Raw genomic sequence first — 27457 nt, 5'->3', positions numbered from 1 at the left:
AATACAAGTGGACATGGCCGGGTACTTATACATCCCGACACAAAAAGACACAATGAACAGATCTGAGAGTACTCGCAGTTATCTGACAGCTAGTTCAAAGCCACTAACAACTAATAAAAAAATCATGCCTCTAAGACTATATTTTATACAGCATATTTTATACAGTTGGAAAAAGAGGTGATTTTGTTTAACTTTCTTTAATATTGATCAGACCATTCAGCAACAATTGTGTCAATAGTACTCAAAAGAAAATAATCATTTACATTGCATCTTAAATGTACAACTTGAAGTTCTTTTTGGCTTTTTTCTACCCAGATTATTACAGTTATGTAAAGGTCATTCAGCAATGATGGAATCAGGAGTGAGATTTGTGAATACAATCAAAGAATTACTACAAAGACTATTAGAATATAGGAAGATTATACAGAATGAGATTAAAGAACATCGAATGAGCTGTATTGTTAATCTGCTGGTTAGTGGTTCAATTATCTTTAAAATGTTTACTTGTAATGGAAAATTAATCAAATTTTAGGGTTGTTCCATGCAGGAATGATTGCTATATGAAAAATAAGGTAAATGTTAAGTTGGAGTGGTCACTTTCTTCCAGTTGGTAAACTTTTCCTGTTTAAGCAGCAGTCTTTATTCATGTTGTACAGAAAAAAAACTAGTTTAGGAAGGACCATACCACACTTTGTATTTATTTTTCTCATCTAAGTAAAGCATATGAATGCACTTTGTGTCTGTCCATTTACCTAGAATAACAAGATGTAATGTTTCTCATGGTAGACAATTAAGTTAAACAGAAAAAAAAAAAAGAGATTGAAGATTTAAATTCTTCTAATAGACTTGTTTTTGTGGACATTGAGAAATCTTCATGAATTTGTGTTCAAAAGTATCAGAAGGTGCTATTGATAAAGGAATATATATATTTTCTTGAACATTTGATAGCTGTTAATACCAACATTGCAGCATTTGTTATATTATTATGATTAATTTCTTTCATTTGGTTTGTTTTGTCTGTTTTCAGTATTTAAATCATTATCAAAGAATTAATCTACCATTTTATTGTTTCAGAATTTTTACCATGATATTGAAAGACAGGAAATGTACATAAGATATCTATATAAACTTTGTGACCTTCACCTTGAATGTGAAAATTATACAGAGGCAGCTTATACTATAATGTTACATGTTAATTTACTTCAAGTAAGTATAACTATGACCTTCATAATGGTTTATTGTTAAATTTTATAGTATAGTTATCTCTTTTAGCTCACCTGACCCAATCTAGTATAAAAATGTGTTCGATATCCCAACATGGCATACTTGGCTAAAAATAGAACATAGGGTTAAAATCAAGGCTTCCAAAAGGATCATGTATTCCAGACATTTGTATAATGTCCGGTAAAAGTCTGGCTGGGCAAAGCATAAAACGGTCATCTACTTTTTAGTTTTCAAGGCTTTCTTAAGAGAAGGTCATTTTAACATAATTTGCACTAATAAAGAGTCTTAGGCAGATATTAGTACGCTGATGTTGCAAATTTCAAATGATGCAGTGCAGCACTGACAATTTAACAGTTTACGTCAGAACTTCGAATTTGAATCAAAGAAAGTTTTTTTAATGTCAATCATTGGGATGGCCAATTGCCTTTTGTTAATTTAGTCTTAAGGGATTAAAATTGGGATAATATATAAAATGTCTGGCTAGCTAAAAATAGTTTTGGAAGCCCAGGTTAAAATGCAGTTTTTGGCTTATATCTTTGAAACTAAAGCAATTGTAAATAAAACTATCAGCTGAGCAACACAGGCTCCTTGGAGCCTCTATTTTTTTTTTTTAATTTAGGATTTTTTTTTTTTATATCCACATACACAAAAGTATACAAGTGGTATATACTTGAATACATACATAAATAAAAGATAACAATTGGTCAGAATTCTCTAGATCTATCTATTTCCCAATTTGTATCAAAACTATCAGTTGACTCTACAGGAGTTATTGGTTTTAAATGACTTTTTTTGACAAATGTTCCCCTTTCATCTTGAAACTATAATAGATAGATCGACACTTCAACAGAAAAACAAGATCTATAAAAAATATTCATATTAAAAAGAAAATTAAAAAAAATTGAAAAAATTGACACTATTACACAACTTTAATACTAATGTTTAATTTTTTAGTGGTCAGATGAATCCTTACCACCGATGTTACAATGTAATTGGCATCTAGAGGCACAGACACAGAGACAGCTCAAAGAAATGTTATACTATGATATTGTAGGCTACTTTGACAAGGGAAAAGTAAGTACATATTATTTCTGTTAATTGATCAAACAAGCTCAAAAGCTTTTCTTCATTCAGGTCTTTTTTTCTTCTATTTATTGTATGAAATTTATAGAAAAAAATCTAAATAATATAAAAACATTTTATAGCAACAGTTAAATATTATTTTGACTTTTGGTTATGTAACAGTAGTACATGTAGTAGTTCAGAAAGCTAAGTAAATTCCATAAATTCTATAAGTTTAGAAATTATTATTGCAATTGGACAAAAGATACTTGTGCAAGTTTATTTATAAGATTTCAGGAAATGCTGTATACACATAATACTATCAAAATTTTAATGCAAGTTTTTATCTTGAGACACCCATCTTGATCCAATGATAAAAAACGTCGTGAATTTACAGTAATTATTCCAGGATTTAGAAATAGTGGGATATCAGTTGACATGCCAATTTTGAATTTGTTTGTTAAAGACGCATCTTTTCTTCATGCTGAAATTTAACCTCATTTATATTTTACAGAGATTTGTTTTTTTGTTTACAGATGTGGGAAAAGGGTATTCAGCTGTGTAAAGAATTAGCCCAGTTATATGAACAAGAATTATTTGATTATGAACGTCTCAGTGTTATACTTGTAAGTTAAAATGTACTTTTTCAATTATAAGACATGTTCAATATATCTTCTTTTATGAAATAATGATCTTAATATCAAAATAGAGCCATGAGTAAATTTTTTCATTAAAAATTTGTAAGTCAATCAATGACTACCAGGTATGCAATTTAATAAAAAAAAAAGATTGAATGATTACCAAATGTCACAAAAAAAAAAAAAGCAAGGGTTGCATCTATATGCCATTAGATTTATTTTGAAAAAGAAGAGGAGGAAACATTTCAATGCTTTTTGTTTGTACAATAACCATTGATAAACAATTGTCTCAAATATTGTTAATTTAAAAGTAAAAACTAACATGTTTTTTTATGAATTTTACGGATGCAATAATAACCCTAATGTCACTGGCTTGATAGTAGCTATATCTTCCAGGCCTCATTTCAACCTTGAAGAATACAAACAGGTGAACATTCTTAATATCATATCTATTTCCATATCAGGGAATTTACTAATGATATATATTCAGATATTCAAATTACAAAAGGATGTATATGTGGAAAAATGTACTTGTCAAGAAAACTATGTACTTCAGCACTATAATTTTGGTTTGTTTCAGTTATTTTATAAATCTTTAACTTATTTTTTATACGACCGCAAACAAAATTTTGCGTCGTATAATGGTATCGTGCCGTAATCGTCGTCAGAAGACGCATTTAGTTTCCGGACAATAACTTTAGATTTATTGAATAGATCTCTATAAATATTCACCAGAAGGTTTTATACCACTAAAGAAAGATTTGGATTGATTTTGGGGGTTATGGTCCCAATAGTTTAGAAATTAGGGGCCATAAAGGGGGCCCAAAATAAGTATTTTTGTAGTTTTCAAACAATAACTTGTGTTTAAGTGGATGAATCTCTCTGAAATTATACCACAAGTATCCACCTATGAAGGGATAGTTAGTAATGACTGGGGTTTATGGCTCAAAATGTTTTGGAATAAGGGGCTAAAACAAGTGAAAGTAGGGTCAAAAAAGGGGAAAAACTAGGTTTTCCAAACAATAACTTAAGATATAGCGAATGGATCTCTATAAATTTTTATCAGAAGGTTTAATACCACTAAAGGAAGGTTGGGATTAATTTTGGGGGTTATGGTCCCAATAGTTAAGGAATAAGGGGCCAAAAAGGGGGCCCAAAATAAGTATTTTTGTAGTTTTCAAACAATAAGCTGTGTTTAAGTAGATGAATCTCTATGAAATTATGCCACAAGTTTCCATACCATTAAGGGATGGTTAGTAATGACTTTGGGAGTTTTGGCTCAAAATATTTAGGAATTAGGGGCAAAAAAGGGGGAAACTAGGTTTTCTGGTCAATAGACAATTAAGACAATTTAAAAGCAGTGTAAGGGAGGTAATTCAAAACCAGTTAGCAAACAATGTTTGGATTTACCTCCCTTACACTACCTGTAAATAATATATAATGAAACGTCAGGTTTTTGACTTATTGCATAAAAAGGGGGGTGGTAGTAGTTTTCAATTTTTTCCCCCAACTTTTGAAAAGTTTGAAGAAGAAACCTTTAATTGCATAATATTGCATGATAGATTTGTAAGATCTTGACATTTGTTTTGTGTCAGAAACTCATATTATGTCAAGAATTTGATCACAATCCGAATTCAGAGCTGTATCAAGCTTGAATGTTGTGTCCATACTTGCCCCAACTGTTCAGGGTTTGACCTCTGCGGTCGTTTAAAGCTGCGCCCTGCGGAGCAACTGGTTAATCAAATATAACACTGCTTTTATGTTTTATTTTTTCCCCAGAGACGACAAGCAGACTTGTACAGTCATATCATATCAAAACTCAGACCAGACCCTGAATATTTCAGAGTTGGATATTTTGGCAGAGGGTTTCCATCATATTTGCAAGTAAGTAGGATATATCGGAGAATTACAAACTCACATGTTTGTTCTTGTTTTAGAGATTATTATACTTGTTTGATTGAAAGTCTCATTAGCACATCTCCTTAATTTTATGTTTAATAATTGCCTATAGATATATAAGAAGATATGGTATGAGTGCCAAGGAGACAACTCTCCATTCAAGTAACAATTTGTAAAAGTAAACCATTATTGGTCAAAGTAAGGTCTTCAACACGGAGCCTTGGCTCACACCGAACAGCAAGCTATAAAGAGCCTCCAAAATTACTAGTGTAAAACCACTCAAACAGGAAAACCAATGGTCTAATCTATATATAAAAAAACGAGAAACACTTATGTACCACATCAACAAACAACAACCACTAAACATCAGGTTCGTGATTTAGGATAGATGCAAACATATGCAGCATGTTTAAATGACTTAAAAGGTACCAGCCTTCACCCTTACCTGAAACAATAGTGTAACATCACAACACAGAAAGATGCACAATAAGATATAATTTGAAATGGCTTTACTCAATCAAAAGACATATTAACACAAACAAGTGAACATACACTGAACGAATAAATTTGATTTATGACGCTATGTATGGTTGGCTACCACACACCTCCTGTCTTCTCTTAAAAAAACCAAATATGACCTGGACCATCCATGTTATTTTTTCATAAAAACAGATGCACTGGGAGTTGCTATAGTGTAGCAAGTATTATTATCCTGATCATAAACGATGTTCATTTCTGTTGTATAAATAGTTGTTTATTTCATTTCAGAACAAAGTATTTATATACAGAGGTAAAGATTATGAAAGGTTACCAGATTTTAATGCCAGGATGCAAACATTATTCCCTAATGCAGAGGTAAATATTTATTGTATAATGAAGTCACAAGTTTGATCATTTAAAGACTTTCTTTATTGAGTTTTGCTGACATGCCTCTTTAGCTTAAATTTTTTTTCTTGTGCATAATGTTGGTTTAAAAGAAAAAAGACATTATAAAACCATATATGAACTGAATTATTTATAGAATTGAAAAGTTATAATTCATGACACATAATTTCTACATACTCTCATGTCAAAGTAAAATGCAAAGGAACAGGGCTTTTGATTGGTTTTCTTTTCGTCTCAAAGTCATTATGAAGTCTTACACAGAGTAAAAGAGCAGGCCTAACTGCTAGTTGAAGATTCCCCTAGCATTCGTTGGAGAAGATGATTTTGCATGATATCAATGCTTTCATATAATTCATAGCTGTGGATAATAGCAACAAGTTATGACTATGACAGGATTATAACTAAAGGAACATTTTCCAGAATCATTTTAAAGGACATAGGAGATTAGTAGATTACATGCTTGACAATTTATTCAAGGAACAGTTATCCATAAAATATGTTTCAGCAACAAAATATATGTTTTTTTTTTTTTATTTCAGTTGATGAGATCGTTGCAGCCTCCTTCAGAGGAGACAAAGGAATCTGATAAAGAATGTATCCTAAATAATAGAGTGTTTCAATAAGGACAGAAAGGTTATTCTTGTATGCAATTCAAATATGCATACACATATGTAAAATGCATTTCATTTGTGTTATTAAGCATATATCTTTATCTTTGAATCATTTATCATGTGGTTCTTGTAAGGAAGCTACATGCTAAATACAAAAAGGATGATGAACATGCATGAAATATTTTCCACTGGAGATAAAGCAAATATCAATAAATAATTATGATTTTTTTTTTAATTTCCTATGGTTACTTCCTGTCTGTTAACAATTTGAAAATTAAGAAGGGATATTAATTTATTTGATATTCAGAGGAATTTGATAACCTTTATGAAAACAAGTTCATGAACCCTCTTACCCGTCTTTTGCTTCTTTCATCAATTTGGGATACAATTATTTGCTTGTTTGATTTTCTAATTGAGTGTAATAACTTATTCTTTCATATGGAAGGATTTGAATCAGTCTCATTCTGAACATTTTCTATGAATTTGAAGTTTTATATGGTTTATATATAATTCTTGAAAATTTGGATACATATACCCTTAACTAGTTTGTAGACCTCCAGATTAATTCTGTCTCACCAGTGTATGATCTCCATGGAAGATTTGGCGAGAAGCATGTTAGTGAGAGAATTCAACAGTAAGTTCTAATACTCAATAAAAGTTTTTCCTAGAATTGAAAGTTCATATGCACTACATTTTTTTTCAAAGGTCAAAATATAGGGCTGTGGGGCATATTTTCAACGTTTACATGCCTTGAACTTTTCAGAGTTTAAACTAACACTAATTTTCTTAACTACCCCTACCTCGAATGAAGGGTTACCACAGATTTCAATGTAAACAATATGCACATGTATATTTACTGGTAACAATCCCAAGTTATGTCTCTATTAGATGGAACACAGAGAGCATAACTGCGAACCAGAATGTAAACAAAATTAATTTTCTATGAATATTCTAAATCTCCCCAAAAGAGGCGTGGTTTGAGAAACAGCTGTATTTACAAAGTGCAACCTTAAGGAGTAATTGCCCTTTATAGCCAATTTAAAAAAAAATTGTAATCTTTTACAAAAATCTCCTCTGAAGCTGCTAAGACAAATTTTACCAAACTTGTCCACAATCATCATTAGGGTATCTAGTTGATGTGTCCGATGACCCTGTCTGTGAATCAAGATGCCTGACATGGCTAAAAATAGTACATAGGGTAAAATGCAGTGTTTGGCTCATATATCTGAAACCATGCATTTAGAGAAAATCTGTTAGGGATAAAATTGTTCATTAGGTCAAGATTTATCTGCCCATAAATTTTCAGACCAATCGGGCAACTTGATGTTGGGCTGCTGCCCCTGAATTGGTAATTTTAAGAAAATTTTGCAGCTTTTGGTTATTACCTTGAAAATTATTATAGAAAGAGATAAACTGTAAAAAGCAATAATGTTCAGCAAAGTAGGATCTACAAATAAGTCACCTTGACCAAAGTGGTCAATTGACCCCTTAAGGAGTTATTGTCCTTTATAGTCAAAATGTTTAAAATCAAATAGTCAATTTTTAACAATTTTTATAAATTTTGTAAATTTTTACCAAATATTTTCTACTGTCACTTCTGGGCCAATTTCATTATAGATAGAGATAATCGTAAGCAGCAAGCTTGTTCAATAAAGTAAGATCTACAAACACATCACCAACATCAAAACACAATTTTGTCATGAATCCATCTGTGTCCTCTGTTTAATATGCACATAGACCAAGGTGAGCGACACAGGCTCTTAAGAGCCTCTAGATTTAAGTATTCAGGGTTATTTTCTAAATTTTATCAGAAAGAATTTGGTAAGCTATGAGTCATATTTAGTATGCCTGCCTTACATGAAAATGTTGTAATGGTTAGGGTTTATAGTATGAGCTGTTTGGCCCTTTTGAAAAAATTATGAATCGAGTACATTTTTCTTTTATAGATATTTTACAAAAAATGAAGTGAGTAAATTCCAATACTCTAGAAAGATGGAGGATTCTGGCGGTGATGTAACTGTAAGTACTTTTATACTCATTATTCATATGGATCACTTTTGGATACTATCAGTACAATGTTGTGGTCATCAGTTTGATTTATTAATTCATAATTATACCCCCGCTTTTATACCCCCTCTTTTTTACCTCTGTCTGTCTGTCCATCCATCCGTCAGTCCATCCATCTGTCCCATGAATATTTTTGTCGCATTTTTCTCAGGAACTACTGAGTACTCTACAAGGATTCTGAAATTTGGGTTCAGGGTTTATATAAGTCAGTTATACTGTGTGAAACGTTTTCAGTTTCATCACTCAACAACTTCCTGTTTACTGAACACTTGTATCATTTAACGCATGATAGCCAAGTTGAAAATTTTTGTCACATTTTTCTCAGGAACTACAATACAAGGATTTCTGAAATTTGGTTTCAGGGTTTATATAGGTCAGTTATACTGTGTGATGTGTTTTCAGATTCATCACTCAACAACTTCCTATTTACTGAAATATTTTGGCAGGGGTATCATCAGTGAGCAGTAGCTCACAGTTTTACTTGTTTTGTGTAAAGTGGTCTTACATTAGGCCGTTAGTTTTCTCGTTTCATCGTTATTACGGGGCCTTTTATAGCTGACTATTTGGTATGGGCTTTGCTTATTGTTAAAGGCTGTACGGTGACCTATAGTTATTAATTTCTGTGTTATTTTGGTCTCTTGTGGATAGTTGTATCATTGACAATCATACCACATCTTCTTTTTTTTTTATATCAAACATCATGCAATCAATCCTGATTTTGTGATAGCCTACAAAGCAGTCTTTTTCAGATTTTTAAAATATTTAGGATTTTCTTATTATTTTTATTTTCATAATTGAACCATTGTTAAAATTTTGGTTATGTTGACAAATGCACAGAATAATTTTTGAATTTTTTAATATGTATACAACTGTAAATTGTTTTTATAAATGAATTATGGTATGTATATTTCAGAGTTTGTGGTTAGAGAGAACCTTTTTAACAACATCCTATGAATTTCCTGGCATTTTATGTTGGTTTCCTGTAATAGCTGTTACAACAGTAAGTCTACTGGGAAAATTCACTAGATTCCTTTTAGAAAAACATATTTTGTAATTACTCTGGAATTTTTATTAGTTTAAACATATTTTATTGTTCAAAATGACAAAAGGATCAGACACAAGTTTTACAACTTAGTAACGTCTTCTCCAATTTTTATTTTGATGGTTATAAATTTTGGTGGATTGTTTAACAAATTATATTATCATTTTGCTTTCATGGTTTTGCTAAACTAAAGTCTGCATATCAACCTACAGAAATTTTTTACTTCATTGAATATTTGGTTAACTGTTACCTAAGAAATTGGTATACTAACAATTATAATGAATCCACAGTAGTTGTATCAATTTATTAAAAAAAACATGATTAAAAGGTCAATACCAGTCACTTTCATTTGCTAAAAAGTAACGAAGTTACAAATACTACTCAAGCAGACAAATGTATTTTTGGTAAACGTATGCACAGTTCTTTTGGTCATCACAGATGTCATGGTTGATGATTTTTACCTCTTTTTAGCTCACCTGGCTCGAAGGGCCAAGTGAGCTTTTCTCATCACTTGACGTCCGTCGTCGTTTGTTAACTTTTACAAAAATCTTCTCCTCTGAAACTACTGGGCCAAATTTAACCAAACTTAGCCACAATCATTATTGAGATATCTAGTTTAAAAAATGTGTCCAGTGACCCGGCAAGCCAACCAAGATGGCCACCATGGCTAAAAATAGAACATAGGGGTAAAATGTAGATTTTGGCTTATAACTTTGAAACCAAAGCAATTAGAGCAAATCTGACAGGGTAAATTTGTTTACCAAGTCAAGATCTATCTGCCCTTAAATTTTCAGATGAATTGGACAACTTGTTAGTAGGTTGTTGCCCCTGAATCGGTAATTTTAAGTTAATTTTCCGTTTTTGGTTATTATCTTGAATATTATTAAAGAAAGGGATAAACTGTAAACAGCTATAATGTTCAGCAAATTAAGATCTACAAATAAGTCAACATGACCAAAATGGTCAGTTGACCCCTAAAGGAGTTATTGCCCTTTATAGTCAATTTTACCAATTTTTCTTAAATTTTTGTAATCTTTTACAAAAATCTTCTCCTCTGAAACTACTAAGACAAATGTAACCACACTTGTTCACAATCATCATAAGAGTATCAGTTTAAAAAATGTGTCCGATGACCCTGCCCACGAACCAAGATGGCAGACATGGCTAAAAATCGTACATTGGGTAAAATGCAGTTTTTGATTTATATCTCGAAACTGAAGCATTTAGAGCAAATCTGACTGGTGGCAAAAATGTTCATCAGATTTAGATATATCTGCCCTGAAATTTTCAAACAAATCCAACAACCTGTTGTTGGGTTGCTGCCCCTGAGTTAGTAATTTTACGGAAATTTAACATTTTTTTGCTATTATCTTAGATATTATTATAGTATCTAATAATATCCTATACTATAAATTATGATTTTAACCTTATTTTACATGATTTCTAAAGCATCAGTAAATCAGGGGAGCGACACAGGCTCTTTAGAGCCTCTAGTTTGTTTCTATTTGCAGTATCAAGTGAGTCCATTAGAGAATGCATTTGACACCCTGGACACTACTAACAAGAAAATCAACAAAGAAGTAGAGCATCATATATCAGAGCCCTCAGCTAATGTACAAAACCTTAGTATGTTGTTACAAGGTATAATAGATGCTTCTGTCAATGGTGGAATCTCAAATTATAAAGTAAGCACACAAACATAGAACAACATAAATATATATATATATGTAGTCATAGATTAAAACTGATGTGGAAAGGTAACACCCGGCTACCAAAAGCTTTGTTTTTATGAAGCCCAGGTGGTCGAGTGGTCTAGTGCGCCGGTTACAGTGCAGGCGATTTGGTGTCACTATATCTCAGTAGCATGGGTTCGAATCCCAGCGAGGGAAGAACAAAAAAAAATAGCTAACATTGTTGGGTTGATGTTTAGAAGAGTTGTATATACAGAATGTACACAGCCATGTATCACCATCACTGCTGGTGATCCGATGGATAAATCTGTTGTAGAGTTGTCACTGGTTCAGACATACTTATAAATATTATTATTTCTGTGACTGTATTTTACATTAATTTGTAGGATACTTTACTATAGATAATTTAGCTGATCTGTAAAAAATAACATCTTCATGCCTTATATGTCATGTACTGTAGTACGACGCTAGATTAAAACTGACATGGAAAAGTAACAACCGGCCACCAAAAGCTTTATTTTTATGATGACCAGGTGGTTGTGTGGTCTAGTGCGCCGGTTACAGTGCAGGCGATTTGGTGTCATGATATCTCAGTAGCATGGGTTTGAATACTGGCGAGGGAAGAACAAAAAAAATTTGCTAAAGAACACATATATTGATATATTGATTTTCATTCATTCATTCATTAATGATTTATAGATGTTTTATAATGATGATTATGGAGATTCCATAGAGGATAGAAAACTTGTCCGGAAACTAAAAGACTCAACCAGGCATCAGTTGGTGCTGTTAAGAGAGGCATTGAATATATTTAAACGCAAAGCTCCAGAAGATCTCAGACCTTTTAGTGCTCATTTGGAACAGAAATATGAAGAAATGTGTGTTCAAATAAAACAGGAATATAGCCTTAAAGTAAGTATGATCCTGTTTTACTGGCAATAAGTTGCTTTTCTCATCCTTTTCTGATAAACTTTTTGCAGAAATATTAAACCAGTACAAATTTTTGTGGATATAAATTCCAGAATTTGTGTTTCATTGATCTTAAACAATTGTTTTGTATTATTTTATTCTTTACTAATGGTTGTTATGTACCAGGAGTCCAGGATCTGAATCAGCTTGATCTGCTGAAAAAAGAAATAGAAGAAAAGATAATATGTATGATATAAAGCTATGTGTAAGGAACTTTTGTTTGGTTGTATAATAGATGTTCATTCCAATGATATCAGTTGAATAAAAACGTACAAATATTGTATGTATTTTACAGGCTCCTGACAATACCTCAGTGAATACATTGAAGAGATACAAGTCTATGTCAGCTGTCAGTCTGAGTCGAGTCAGTGAAGCTTTCTATTCATCACAGAGTACCAATGAGTAAGTATATTATCAATTCACTGTGATTCAATGTTACCGTAGTCTACTTCTGGTATCTTAACTCTAGATACTGAGGTTCAAAAACAATAAATAGATATAGGAAGATGTGGTGTGAGTGCCAATGAGACAACTCTCCATCCAAATAACAATTTATAAAAGTAAACCATTATAGGTCAATGTACGGCCTTCAACATGGAGCCTTTGCTCACATCGAACAACAAGCTATAAAGGGCCCCAAAATTACTAGTTTGAAACCATTCGCACGGGAAAACCAACTGTCTAATCTATATAAAAAGGGAGAAACGAGAAACACATATAAATTACATACACAAACGACAACTACTGTACATCAGATTCCTGACTTAGAACAGGTGCAAACATTTGCAGCGGGATAAAAGTTTATAATGGTACCAAATCTTCTCCCTTTTTCTGAAACAATAGCATAACATCACAACATAGAAAAACACACAATAAAATATCAATTGGAAGGCTTAACTCAATCAAAAAAAGTAAATTAACACACTATGAACAAATAAATTAGATTTGCGATAATTGAATGCAAATGCACAGTTAATAAAATATTTGGGACAAACATTCAAGGCCAAAAAGCAAACACACAAGTCCAAACAAGGCCATGGCAAGACACCACCGCGAAATGTTTAACCCTACGAAAATAATCACTTTTGAAAAAAAACAGTTTTAATAATATATACAGGTCAATGAAAAATAACTTTGTAGAAATAACTTCAAAAATAAAGATTGTTTACTTCTTGTTTAGCACTTCTGTGTTGACCGAGTTATCATTGATATGTTCATAATTATAAATTAACTGCTAATAAAACTTTGAATTTTTGAAATACTAAGGATTTTCTACCTCAGAAATAGATAACCTTAGCTGTATTTGGCAAAACTTTTAGGAATTTTCGGTCCTCAATGCTCTTCAACTTCAAATTTTATTTGGCCTTTTAATATATTTTTGATTCGAATGTCACTGATGAGTCTTCTGTAGACGAAACGCGCGTCTGGCGTATATATAAAATTTTAATCCTGGTATCTATGATGAGTTTATTAAATTGCTGTATGGAGAAATTCTGGAATAAGTTGTTCTTTGCTATTAAAGGAATCCAGTTATATGCTTGTTATTAAAAGTGAGCAGGTGATTTATTAAGAAATGAAAAATTATATCTTCTTACCTTTTAAATCTTTTTCCAGGTTCTTATGACTGTAGTCTGAAAAAAACACTTTACCCAAAAGTTAGCTAAAAAGATTAAATTACAGCATAAATCAGAAATAAATAATAGTTTAATACTACTTCTGAAGTTGCAATAATATTATGATTATGTTTAACATGTTATATCTACAGTAGTGGTCATTTGGTCAGAGTGACCTCCCCTGAAAATTCCCTATATGTAAATTGATAATATTGGAAATTAATCAGGAATAATTGTAAAATGTACACAAACAATGATTTGGTTGATTTTTAACGTTTCTTTGAAGCTAATCAAAACATTTTTACATGCATTATATAGAGAGAAATAGCCCACATTTGAAAAGTTTGACCTTTTTTTCTTGGATTTTTTACATGACCTATAAGAATACTCTACATGCCTTGAGCTACATAGCTACATGTTTATAAATGCAGTTGTCTTACTGTAATAAATATTTGAATTTATTCAGCCTGTTTATTCAGTGCTGGATTATTTTTTATCAATATGAATAATGTCAATTATACCTATCTAACATATTAGAATGTTGGAAGCAGAAGTTAGTCATCTTCTTTTTCACAATATTTCAGATTTTTTTTACGACCATGTGATTTTTAATTCAGGGTAATTTATGAGACATATCAATGATTTATTTTGTTGATACATTCAGTATTCATAAATCTATATGTGTATACTTAACTATAGATCATCAAAGATGGGGATTAAATTTCTACATCTTCCAGCATATTCATGGTCATTTATACTTAAAATTTATCTGAAAGCAAAAGGAGATTAATTGAATTGATTTGTATATCGGTGTTTTCCGAACAAATGCTATATATTATCCATAATCCTGGTAAACATTGAAATTTAAGATACCATGTTGTTTCCAGAAATTATAGCTACACCTTCATAGTACAGTGTATAAGTCATAATAAAGCTTATAAGTCATAATACAGCATATAAGAAAATCTTTTGATATAGCATCCCTTTTCAGCAGTATATTATTTTTTTACCATGACGCTGTTTATAAAAATGCTCTGCAGAGAACATTGATTTAATTTTAAGAAAGATTAGGCTTCCATTTCTGAAGTCATGGTATTTGGTCAAAACAATAGAACTCAGCTTCAAGTGAAAATTAAACAATTACCTTTAGTATTTCATCTCATTCACAGATAGGTTATTGAAAAATGCATATTTAATCAAAAGTTCTTTTAAAACTAGATTTAAGAATACGAGAATATAAAAATTGAAATTTGTTTGAAATTGTGAGTAAAATTAATATTTCAAAAAAATAAATAATTAATGAACATTGCATCATTTCAGAATAAAATAGAAAGTTAAAAAAGTATCTACTTTTATTGCATTTCAATAATTAAACTTAAAAGCACAGAAAGAAGTCTAAAAGGCATATTTAATTTACCTCTATTTGTTTAATATGGTGTCTTTTAGTTATTTCCAGAAATTATGATATATTTTACCCAATACACTATTTATATATGGATGCAATTCGTGTAATAAGTGACTGACATGCAAAGTTTGTAACAGGTATTGCCTTAAGATATGCCATGATGTTAGATCAATATTCTGTTAGGAATTTGCTAGGAACTTGCTCACCTTACAGTTACCTTTTTAAATATCTTTAAAAAAAGAACATTTTCAAAATGGTTTAAGGATTCCTTTTTAAAAAAATTTAATACAGCTCATTATTTAATACATTTATAAGTAGATATAATGTTTTTATCTTTAAGATATATATTCCAATATAAAAATAGTCCATTGTTTGTTTTTTCTGAGAATGAAATTTACCTTGATGGGTTGTTTAAAAAAAAGTTGGAAAATAGAAAAGAAAACTTAAAAAAAAGAGAGAAAAAAACTTAAAAATTAAAACTGTAATCTTGAAATTTGATTTAGTATATGAAGTTTAAATATGATTTAATTTACAGTTAAGTCTGTACTTCCTTGTTCACATAAAGACATTCAACTGATCAAATGACAAGACATTGCTCTTAGGCAAAAGTACTACATTCATGACAAGGATATTATCCTTTAATATAGAATTAATAAGTGTATTCAACTATATGAAATAAAAGGTTAAAAATGATCAAAAAAGGTTAATGTTTTAACAAATTCTTCAAAATCAAAAGAGAAGTTAGTTCCTAGATACAGTGGATGAGATGTTATAGTAACTAGTTTATTCAGAACTTAATTATACATTTATAATTATTGAATTATATATAAGTAAATAACAGTCATTGGACAAAAGTGAGTTCCCAGTCTAAAAAAGTCCTATCATTTCAACTAAAATCCATAATTTTCAAAAAATTATTACCAAGTAACTGTATGAGCGATTTTCTAAATATAGATACCAAAAGATGTAGAAATATCTGAAGTTTTTTGTTTATTTGGTTATAATATTATTCATGCTCATTTTAATTTTCTGATGAGATAAACACAATGAAAAAAAAAATCTTGAAAAGTTTGCTATCATTCTAACCAAATTAAAATCGTAAAAATTTGCATTTGTGTTTAACTTATCAGATGATGAAAACAAAACTCAAGAAAATTATGACTAAATAAACAATAAAACTTCAGACATTTTTACATCTGTTGGTGTCTATTTTATAAAAATCGCTCATACAGTTAGTTTGTAATATTTTTTTGAAAAATATTGATTTTGGTTGAAATAAGAGGACATTTTTTGAGTGAGAACTCACTTTTGTCCCATGACTGTACATGTGGTAAAAAAAAAAATTAGTTAGTTCCTTACTTCAGTGGTTGATATGTTCTAGCAAGTAGATTATTGAGAACTTTATCATATATATATGATTATTGACATACAAGTAAATAGTTGATATTTTCACCATTTCAGTCTGAACCGACTTAGGTAATTTTATTTATATGTGTATGAGTATTAATAACTGTAGTGAGCTAGCTAATGTTGTAATATATACATTTGAATCTTGTTTTAAGCACACTGTGTCATTGTGATATTGAAGAGTGAAGGCATTTGATAATAAAATGTCATGATTTTTCAAGATCTATCAAACACTTTAATAATGGGAGAAATAATTAACTTTTAATGGTTTTAAATATTAAAAAACATCTTGCTACAAGATTCAGCTGTACTTTATAGAGTTATTGGGGTTTCTTTTTTTATAAATATTGTCTTATTAATTTTATTTGTAGGAGGAAATATTTTATTTAACTGTTTCTAGTTCAATTTATTGTGAAACAAAAGGAAATAAAGAAATTAATAACTATTAAAGAATTTTTGCATCAAAAGTAGCTTAAAAAGAATATGCCTTTAAAAAGCTATATTTAGATGCTTTCTAACAGTTATAAATGTATTTGCTTTACATATACTTTAGGATTTTTTTTTTATATTACATCTTTGGCATTCCATTGGATAATTTCAACTCGTGTTGATTTCAATGTGTTATAGAGCATACCATCTGATGTGGTGCCACAGTTTAAGACTAGATGTTTACATTTTTGTCTACTTGTGTTGTTAGGTTACCACCATCTTGAGCTCACTTTATTTCTGTATACATTTTGACCATTTGTTTACTGATTAAAATCATTTGAAGTGTATAACTAATCAACCTGTAATAAGTATATTAACTTATTACATTACTTTTTTTTTACTATTTAAAAATCTTCTTTGTGATTTATTACTTACAAATTACTAAATAGTTTTAGTGTTAACAGTAACAAAAATCTATAACTATTACATTGGTTTTAGTTTTACTTCAATTCTTATAACACTTTTTGATATATTCTATTTATTTATCCAAATCTTTATATTTAATAATAAAGAAACGTATGCAAATCAATATTTAAATTTTATATTATTGCTACTTAAGGGAAACATGTCTTTAATTGTATGCTACATGTATTTGAATTTTAATACCGTATTTCTTTATATCAACAAAAGTAATATTTGTATTGTTACACATCTAAGCATCGTTGTAAATTTGATGTCAAAAGTGTTTCAACCTGTTATTACAACATCATTATAAGAACAACAATATGAATATTTTACCTATTGCCTATAGTAATCAGCTTGTCGGTGCATGCTTTAAACCCATTACCGGTTTGGGTTGAATTGGTGGTGTTTCAGAAACTGTCTGCCTTCCATGGGTATAGAATAGGCTCTGTTTATATCAAATTACCCATAACAATGTACTTGTTAAAAATTATTGTATCTGCTTCTGTTTTCAGATCAAATTATGCCACACCAGTGATACGTACACCAGCCACCCGTACACCATCAGTGTTCGTCAAAGCTGACAGATCAAACAGTATATCACCGAACAAGGGAGCAAAAGTCAGCAACTTATTCAAACGCACCTCATTTGCTGCTTCTGATCAGAGTAGCGAAGGGGGTAGCAGTAATCGTAACTCGCTTGAACAACCTATTGAGTTAACTGAGCAGGCATGTACCCTTTATGTTTGGTTTGCTGCTGTATGCAACATCAGTTTTCCCCAGATCTTGTACAAATACTGAATACTGTAATTCATTAATCAATAATGCAATAGGATGTTGCATGATAAAAAAAATTCATATGGAATTCTATAACAACATTTACATTATGGACATTAATTGATTTTACATTATTTTGGGCTGTTGAAAATCTGTACTAAACAGAATATTTATTAAATTTTTAAATTACCATGCATAGATTGACCTTTTATGTAAAATTTGAAAGGAAAAAAGATCAGAAAAAATGGTTAGAATGTTGCTCAACGAAATATTAAATAGCCATTAGAAACTGATGTTGACATGCAGAATGGGATATCTTATTTTTGCTACTCAAACTACTGATTTTTAATTGAAAAAAAAATCTATGAACCAATTGTGTATTATATTTGTGTGTCAAAAAAATGCAAATGCAGAATCTTTGTTTACGTTTTGAGTTAATGTAGCAAAAATAAGGCTTTTTATTTGATAATTTTAATTTTTGTTTGTTTTTATCTATAATTTATTGTGTAGCTTTTCATTATAGTGACAAATCCATCATTCATATTATCATGGGTTCTACATTCTCAGGGACAGGTTTATATAAAAATAAGAAGATGTGGTATCATTTCCTATGTCTATGAGACAACTTTCAATAGAGACCAAAGGTTACTGTACAGCCTTCAACAATGAGCAAAACCCAAAACTGCATAGTTGGCTATAAAAGGCCCTGAAATTACAAACAATTTGAATGACAAAACTAACAGCCTAATGAATGTACAAAACAATGGAAAAAAACCAAATATGATATACAGCAACTACAAAAACACATACGACAGGCTCCTGGCTTAGAACAGGCACATACAGAATTAGAATTTTTACTTTTTAAACATGTCATTTTAATTTCTGTAACAGATGGGTCCATGGAGTAATATACCAGTAAGTATTTGACCAGACTGCATGAATTCTTTTCTGGTCGTCATCACCATTTCTTACCCTTTTTATATGATTTATTTGGTCAATGTTATATATGCTTTATTAGTACTAATTGTTGTTATCATTGTGAGAAAATGTCTAAATGGTACATTTAAAATAGTTCTTTCCAAGCATGACTTTTTATTCTATACAAAGTTCAAATCAAACCAGCATTTAACATATAACTTGTAAATGGCATGACTAGTAAAACAAACTTCATATTTTGTGTCCATCTATCTATCTTTGAATCAATCTACTTTGAAATGATATTCAACAAGCTATGTATGATACAGGTATAGTCTGTTTGTGCCATGAAAGCTTATGTGTTGATATCAAAAACTGATTATAGTGAAAATGAATTATACATACAGTTTTATAACCATAGCAATAAAGTCCATTATGTAAAAGTGATACAGTCTATAGCTTGCTTCTTGTGTAAAAAAACAATCATTTCATGTCAAAAATTAAAAAATCACAGAAAAAACTACTGACAGGGATTTAAAAAAAAAGTGTATAGTGGTTAATAAAGAAAAAAAAGTCAGAAGGTTTCTTAATGCAAGCTCAGTTCCCAAAATCTGGTACTAATACATTTTTTAAATATACCGATTTTTGTGTATTGCCTGGACAAGGGAAAATACTCCTGCTTATATTTTAATGAATTATAACCCATTTGATTTAACATTTTGGTGGCATTTTTTTAAGTTGGATATTGATTGGTACTGTAAATTTAGAAATTAATGAAAGTTTGTTATTAATGCAAAAAATGCACCTGAGTGAGAATCACAATAAGTGTGATATTCCATTCATTATCATATAACTGTATGCAGATTTTCTTAAAATCTCAATGGTTAATCTTGCATTTTTGTTCTTTCTTTAAAAATCACAAGAATAAATGCATACACAGTTTTCTGAATTTCCAGCACTTTAAAAAAGGAATCATGCATGTATTATAAAATTAGGAAATGTGATATGATTACAAAGGAAACCATTATCCACCAAGGAAAGGGCAAGAATTCTTCAACATCCTTCAACTATGAGCGAAAACCATTTAAACAGTTATTTATGAAATGTGAAACAACAAGCAAAAAAAACATGGCTTGATTTATTCTAATAACATAAAAGCAAAAAATATGCAGGCAACAACTTAAAAAAAAAGACCACTGAACTATGGGCTCTGCCCTTGGACAGGTACAGAATGTGGTAAGGTTAACTTGATGTGAGTAAAACTTCCCCCTTACCAGGCAGGGACAGTGGAATAGCAGTACAGCTTAGAACAAAATTTAAAATTCAGTTTAAAAGGACTGGACTAATCAGATTAGTACTGTACCCTAAACAAAATGACAAAAGATACTAGAGTACTAGCAGTATATGAAAGCTAGTTCCAGATGCAATGTCCAAAAAATAACAGTACTCCTTCAACAGATTTAACGTTCAAATATTATCATAAGCAAGTCATAATAGTTAAAAGTTATTGAAAGTAATCAAACATCATCTTTCAGAATTTATTACTTAAAATGATAGATATGGTTTTATTATTTTGTTGATTTATAATATTAGATAACACCAAGACGTCCACTGCGACCAGATGCCAATGACCGCAGACAGAATCGACCAGGCAGTAATCAGTTTGCCCCATCAACATTGTCATATCTTAATAATGCAGGCAGCAACTCATCTTTGATAGGTTAGTACCAATTGTGCCTAAAATTGAGTGGATTTTTTTTCAATTATAATGAGCAAATATGAAAATTTGTCATTATAAAGCATCTAGCATCCTCTGTTTTTCATAAACTTAAAGAAATAAAAACAAAAAAAATCTTTAAAACTGGGTTTGTTTTGATCAATAACAGTCTTAATTATTCTACTTTCTTGTGCAAACAGCTTTGCTTTGATCACAATTTCAAGATTCGTTGTCAATAGTTCAATAAACTCATCATAGATACCAGGATTTAAATTTGTATGACAGACACCGGTTTCATCTGCAAAAGACTCATCATATGAAGCTTGAATCGAAAAAAAGTTAGAAAAAAGTCAAAATAAAGCATGAGGACCCAACATTTTTAATGTTTTTTTGTCTTATTATCAGTGTTAAAGTATTGACTGGCATTACATCAAGGATATATTTTGCCCTCACTGAAATTGGTTGTTAAAAATGAAAGTTGCTACTATTATAGTGTTATTGTTCTTGCTGGTAGACTGATAGAGACTGATAGTATCAGAATGTTCAACCGGCCAAGATAGCCAATGTATTAGATTTTTTATTTCAATTCAAAAGTTTGTCTATAAACTCTCCCACAAGCACAGTTGCTCAGTGATCTTGAATTTCAATAGCATAATTTATAAAAGAAAATTTTGAATCAAAAGATCAGATTACAGTGACAGTTGAACCAAATATTTTCTGTGTTGCTTTGCTCCAAAATGTTTTATCTACGGTAAATGCTTTTTAAGTAAACTACTGGTCTTAACATAGCTAATGCTGATTATCAAAAAACATATCAGACAAAGTGAGACTGTATAATATGTTTATATTTAGACATATGATATTGTGATCTTTCTGACCTATCAACCTATGATCAGAAAAATAAAGAATAAAACACAAATATCAACCTTCCTGATATTTGTATATTATACATGGTAACCTCAGACATTACTTTTAAGTGTTGAGATTTCGTTGAAGTGGTCTTGTGTAAATAAAAAGTTAAGTCCAAAAAAATATATATTGTCATCAGGTTTAAGTAACCAAATAAGAAGAATCTTTGTATGAATAAAAACAAATTACGTAAGACTGTTCTCCAGAGACAGTATCACAACCACTTTCATATTGCCATGTTAAAAGATTAGCTTTAAAAGACCACTTTAAAAGACCATTACTGCCATTTAAGCACAAGATGACCTGATGCATACATGTATTGCTGTGAATTCCTTTTTTAAAGTATTTAGTCTAGGTAATTGGGTTTTATAAGGGTCCAGTCAACACCTCTCATGGGGGATATACCCCATAAATATGAAAAGTTGGCAGGTCTGAAAGATAGTTTTAAGTTTGTGTTTGTTTTGTTGACAGATAACAACAGTGACACAGATACATCGGATGAACCTCCGCCATTACCTGACAAGTGTGCCGATTCTACAACTCCCATTGAGACACCACCAATACACAATCGACAAGCTGGTCACAGAAAGTCTAAGGTAAACAGTATATTCACATTTCGTCGTAACAGCAAGTTACATGTGACAATAGACAGCAGGTTACATGGGACAGATCATATCCTCACAAAGAAGGAAGAAAAGGGACGCCGCAAAGATAAACATTGAATTTTATTGATTTATTATTTTCATGTCTAATTATGTTATGTTTCATGAATTATTATTTTTTAGGAAAACTTGTTTTTTGGTGTGTTTTTTTTCAAAATGTATTTGAGTGTCTAACAAGTACCATACATTGCTTATTTTTGATATCTGTTGCCTTATGATTTTGTTTGCTGTATCAGTAAAATTACATGACATACATTAAATATGTACATCACTTTAATGTACAATGTAGAATGCATAATTTAGAATAAAGGTTTTTGTTTGTTTTATCCTTCATTCTGAATAAAAAAAAAGAAGCTTGTTACTTGATCATTTCAAAACTCTGAAGAAATTTTTCAAAGAGAAATGAGCACTCAGGTACGATACACGAAATACATACATGACTGAGGTAAACATGTCAACCTTGTCAACACTTTTCTTTAACATTTGGAAGGAGTTAAAATATTACTATCTTCAATCATGTAATCATATATTTTTTTTAAGATTTTTATTCAAACATACTTGATATTGATCAATTGGTGATTAAAATCTTTAAAATACATAAAATTCACTAAAAGCATATACCCATACAATTATAGAAAAATTCTTTCACAACATTTTACTCATTCAGGTTCATAATTTTACCTGATGGTAAAGCCATCTTACTTCCTTAAGAGTCTATATAGAGCCAGCTTAAAAAAAGATACTAAGGTCTTACATGTTTCAAATTTAATTTGCAATATGAACATGAAGATTTAGGAAAGCATGTTTTAAGTACAGATGATGTATAACTTGTTTATAATGAAAACAACTTTAATTTAGATTCCTTCCATGTATTTAAACATCAGGTAAATCTATGAAAGGGTATATATATATAGAAACAAAATCTGGCAAGTTCTTGAAATAGATGGTTTAAAGAATATCAAAGAAGGAAAATAGCTTGAATGTTAAATAAATCTGATGTTCAACATCTGGAAATTAGCTATTTAACACCATCAGGTAAATCTATGAAAGGGTATTAAAGGGTAAATATATAGAAACAAAATATGGCAAGTTCTTGAAATAGATGGTATATAGAATGTCAAAGAAGGAAAATAGCTTGAATGTTAAATAAATCTGATGTTTAACATTTGGAAATTAGCTATTTAACACCAATTCCAATTAAAATTTTGCAAAATAGTTTATGTTTTCTTTATATTGTTTTATCCCCAACACAAATTAACATTGCATTGAACATTCAATACTTTTATTTTCTTTCATCTTTGTATGTAGCATGTATTTCATTACTTCAAAACTTTTTCACATTAAAAAGCTACTTATGATCTTCATGTATGCACATAACATCATCTTTTTTTTATCTATAAAGTTAAATATATCTTAATACAATTTTTTGTTTGCAATGCATATGCATTATTATGTAAATATTAATACATAATACATCTCATTTCAATGCTCGCACTACATTGTAACAGCATGTGTGAATGCTCTTCTTTCTCTTTTCAGCCTATACCTCCACTTCCAAATGAAGGAGGATCGCCACCTCCTGTGCCTAAAAAATCTTCAACACCGAACTGCAAGTGATTCAACTGCCGCATGGTGGGTTGTCTTTCTTTGAAGAACTCTTCAGTCTTGCCTTATATGATGGAATGACTTTATATATATGTGAATGACTTCTGAGGGCATATTTTTTTTCTTTTTCAAATATTGATAGATGATATAGAACTGTTTGAAAAAAAAATGGAAATGAAGGATTTTCTAAAAATATTGATATTAAGTTTGTGGATGTTGAAATAAAACGAACATTTTATTATACAATTTGTATTATAATGTTAACTTTAAAAGACTAGACTTTTTCTGATGTGCAGATATAAGGATGGAAATGTAATTTGATATCCTAAATGTTTATTATCAGTAAGCAGTTTTAAACTTTAATATTGTAGAATATCTTTAAATGTCTTTTTTTGATACAGGTGGAAAATATTTAATGATCTTAGCAAGAATAATGCTTATTTGCTTCTTTTTGCATTCTTTCTTCTTTCTTTTTTCCTTCGTTTTAAGGTATTTGAATTATATGTCAACTTTTGTTGGTGACATTTAGTTAAATTCCATTGATCTAGATTTTTGTAGCAAATATATAAACAAAAAGATAACCAATATCTCACAGTCACTGAATAAAGATTTATTTCATTATTCAAATCCTATTTTTCCAAAGACATAATTTGGGTTACATTAAGGTGTTTTTTAACAAACAAAAAATATATATCGTCCCTCTTTGATGAAAAAAGGAAAATAAATGGATACCATGATTTTTTCTCTGAAGACAGCTGTATAGATATAAGGAGAAAGATAACTGTTGCCTTGCAGTATATTCTCAGAGGATGGTTACACAATTATAAGAAAAGATTTGAGTGGCCTTGCACTCTAATTCTGTGATAAGGATGTGTTCATTTTTACTGGAGTCATTTTGATAAATTTTATGCTGTTATTGTTGTAGCTATTTGTTAATTATCATTAATTATGTAATTATTCAACAATGAGATGTTTATAGTTTTGATTGATATTTGTGAAGCAGGAAACATATGATATTTTTTCAATCATGGTTTTATTCAGACAAATCAAAATTTATTGTCGTTTTCAGCTATGAAAATTAAATTTTGACAATTTTTTTTTAACAAACAAATATAATATGTTGTTAAAAAATGATATTTTTAGAAATAACAGCTTAAAGGAAGTAAGGGTAACACCAATCAGGGTAATAACCCATGGCTGTACTGTCAAATGTCAGGCATACTGTAGATTCAGAAATTATAGAGATATTTTTATTAATGACAGTAACGTGACTGGCTGAGTACCACAATAATAAGAATTTGCAATAATATGATATCTAATACATATATTTCAATTCAGACTTTCATGAAATCGCAATAATATATCGTACACAATTATTTTTGAACTTACAGTAACTAGAACCATATCAGATTATCACTGTTACAGAAATATGAACGGTTTGTTGATTATACCAATAGCTAATTAAATGTAGAGGTACTTCTCTTTGTCTAGTGGCAATGCTAGATCCTTGATCATGTAATTAAGAATATAAAATTATTAATAAAATTTCCTTCTTTTTGTATATACAATGGTTTCCTGCTTCACATTTATCTGTTTCAGTAGATTTTTTTTATATATAAATAAGTCAAGTATTTGACCAATTATTTTTAATATGCTGCTGTGTATATGGTGCTTTTACATTTATTTGCTAATATAAATATACATTTTGTAAATTATTGTAAAATTTCTAAAATTTATTCTATTGTATATGTTACAAGCATTGCTGAAACTTTTTGTAATGTTAATGTAGTCAGACTCCAGATTAAGAACTGTTCCAGGGATCCATGATTTTTCATAATTTTTCCTATGTACTTTCCAAATTTTAGTGTCATTTCATGAATTTTTGTGTAATCTTCAGCCATACTTTCATATAAATCACCTTATCATGGCTATCCTCATGTTGAACTATTTGATAGCTTTATTTTAGTGTGTTCCTTTAATAATGTTAACTTTTAAATTAATAATCAGGAGGAACTAAGTCTTTTTCAATTGAAGCTCAAATAAAATTATATTTACACAATCTTCTTTTCTTAAATCATTGTAAATATTTATGGTCAAATATAATCAGTTGTAGTGCAGAGCATTCTGAATTTTGAAAAATATTTAACATTCGTAATTCTGTCCTGATTGATATCCTGAAAGGTCATTGAAAATAAAACATGGATTTTATGTAAATATTTCATAACCTCAATTTCATAATCTGACCCTCAGACTGAATTATTTAGTACACTGCTTCATAAAGAAGTGAGAAAGGTGGATGGGATATCATATTTAGTTCTAGTAATACTTGGTTCAAGGTCTCAAAATTCTGTACAAAAAAATGCCTTACTTCAGAAAATATATGAAATAACAGTTTTTTTGTTTTTCAAGCTGCTCATTCCATTTTATTTTGAATTTTCAGATAATGTATAACAATCTCATCTATACATCTTTGTATTCCTTTTCATGTAAAAGACTTTAGTGTTAATTGATGATTTTATCTAGTCATTTTTGTTCTTATGATGTGTGTTTGTGACACCATAGATTAAGAAAAAATAATTTCATTAAAAGTAAAATTACATATTTCTAAATTTTATTTTTGCATGACAAAAAGATTTCTATCAAACCTATACTAAGTTAGACATTGAATTAGCATTAAAAATAGTTTTCTTCATTTTATACTCACCACAATCAAATTCTATTTTAAAACAGGACAAACCAAGCATACTTAAATTACAAGTAGGGGAATATATCCTTATTTTAATGTTTTGCCTGTTATGCTGCATAATACAAATCTTGTCAGAATTATTTTGCCAGTATTTTTGTCCCCACCCTAACCATTACTTACTAATTTGCAAGAATATTTCTGTGCATCATTTGTTATAGCTTATTATTACTGTTATGTTATTATTTTTGTATATTCTGAAATCATTTTATGACAGAGACACTGTAATAAATCTTTAATACTGATGCTTTCTTGTTTTACATCAATGCCAACCTTAGTATACCTTACATCAATGCCAACCTTAGTATACCTTACATCAATAAACCACTTTCTAGTCTGTCACCAGAAAAAAACCTGTAATAATGCTTGCCTTTATGACGTCATTTACCAGATAGAGGGGATCGCTTTATCCATGTACTATTAATGTTCATCAAGCCTCTTAGTGATCACCATTGTGCAGGAATAATTCGAGCAATTTAGCATAATAGTTTTCCAACCACTCGCTCAACATGGAAAGTGATGATGCACCTAAACACACCAATGATGTTCACTAAAACTAAGTTTTTGAAGGAAATGCATCGAACTCTGAAGTTGCCAAATGAAAGATTATGATGATTTTGAAAACACAAATAAAATTCTTGACTTTTTGCAGGCTTTTTAAAACATTAATGTCACAGGTTCATCAGTTGATTACTTATCAGGCACTTAGCTCTTTTAAGGCTGAA

At 30.0% G+C, this 27457-nt stretch overlaps 1 protein-coding gene across 9 annotated transcripts in view; it reads left to right on the top strand.

The window, feature by feature from the left end:
• Positions 1–26977, top strand: part of LOC134715609 (dedicator of cytokinesis protein 1-like) — a 78508-nt gene extending 51531 nt beyond the window's left edge. For 4 of the 9 annotated variants that reach the window (XR_010106776.1, XR_010106773.1, XR_010106774.1 and 1 more), the window contains 19 exons: positions 316–472; positions 1075–1206; positions 2179–2298; positions 2823–2912; positions 4704–4808; positions 5592–5678; positions 6248–6302; positions 6872–6953; positions 8266–8338; positions 9300–9386; positions 10940–11113; positions 11819–12031; positions 12384–12490; positions 16568–16582; positions 17920–18133; positions 19073–19096; positions 20690–20816; positions 22194–23268; positions 23420–26977. Coding sequence is in view for 1 of the 9 variants with exons in the window: in XM_063577902.1 (XP_063433972.1) it covers positions 316–472; positions 1075–1206; positions 2179–2298; positions 2823–2912; positions 4704–4808; positions 5592–5678; positions 6248–6302; positions 6872–6953; positions 8266–8338; positions 9300–9386; positions 10940–11113; positions 11819–12031; positions 12384–12490; positions 16568–16582; positions 17920–18133; positions 19073–19096; positions 20690–20816; positions 22194–22318; positions 23924–24001 (2065 nt within the window). In the remaining 8 variants the exon portion in view is untranslated. The remainder of the gene's footprint in view (positions 1–315; positions 473–1074; positions 1207–2178; positions 2299–2822; positions 2913–4703; positions 4809–5591; positions 5679–6247; positions 6303–6871; positions 6954–8265; positions 8339–9299; positions 9387–10939; positions 11114–11818; positions 12032–12383; positions 12491–16567; positions 16583–17919; positions 18134–19072; positions 19097–20689; positions 20817–22193; positions 23269–23419) is intronic. The other 5 variants (XR_010106778.1, XR_010106777.1, XM_063577902.1 and 2 more) reach the window with 4 other exon arrangements.
• The last annotated feature ends 480 nt before the right edge of the window (positions 26978–27457 follow it).

Source organism: Mytilus trossulus, chromosome 4, assembly GCF_036588685.1.
Source record: "Mytilus trossulus isolate FHL-02 chromosome 4, PNRI_Mtr1.1.1.hap1, whole genome shotgun sequence".
NCBI classification, from domain to species: domain Eukaryota; kingdom Metazoa; phylum Mollusca; class Bivalvia; order Mytilida; family Mytilidae; genus Mytilus; species Mytilus trossulus.
This window is presented reverse-complemented; position numbering and strand designations above follow the sequence as displayed.